Source organism: Antrostomus carolinensis, unplaced genomic scaffold, assembly GCF_000700745.2.
Source record: "Antrostomus carolinensis isolate BGI_N321 unplaced genomic scaffold, ASM70074v2 scaffold47927, whole genome shotgun sequence".
NCBI classification, from domain to species: domain Eukaryota; kingdom Metazoa; phylum Chordata; class Aves; order Caprimulgiformes; family Caprimulgidae; genus Antrostomus; species Antrostomus carolinensis.
Genome location: NW_010326187.1, coordinates 1 through 239, shown reverse-complemented (window position 1 = coordinate 239; position 239 = coordinate 1). Strand labels below are relative to the sequence as shown.

Below are 239 nucleotides of genomic sequence, written 5' to 3'. Positions count from 1 at the left end.
GCCGCCTCTGCGGAGGCGTCGAAGGTGTACATGTCCTTCATGTAAAACTCCCGGCTGCGCAGCAAGCCGAAGCGGGGCTTGGGCTCGTCCCGAAACTTCCTGGTCACCTGGTAGAGGCGCAGCGGGAGCTGCTTGTAGGAGAGGTTGCTCTGAGCGCCCACCAGCTCGGTCACCGCCTCCTCGTGCGTGGGGCCCAGGCAGTAGCCCTTACCGTGCCGGTCCACCAGCCGGAAGAGCTC

The 239-nt window shown here is 65.7% G+C and overlaps 1 protein-coding gene across 1 annotated transcript in view; it reads right to left on the bottom strand.

Annotated features, from left to right (window-relative positions):
- Positions 1–236, bottom strand: part of PARS2 (prolyl-tRNA synthetase 2, mitochondrial) — a gene marked incomplete at its 5' end in the record, with an annotated part of 1,216 nt that extends 980 nt beyond the window's left edge. The window contains one exon of the mRNA XM_029085837.1: positions 1–236. This exon is cut by the window's left edge and continues 280 nt beyond it. Within this exon, the coding sequence (XP_028941670.1) occupies positions 1–236 (236 nt within the window).
- Positions 237–239: the final 3 nt, after the last annotated feature.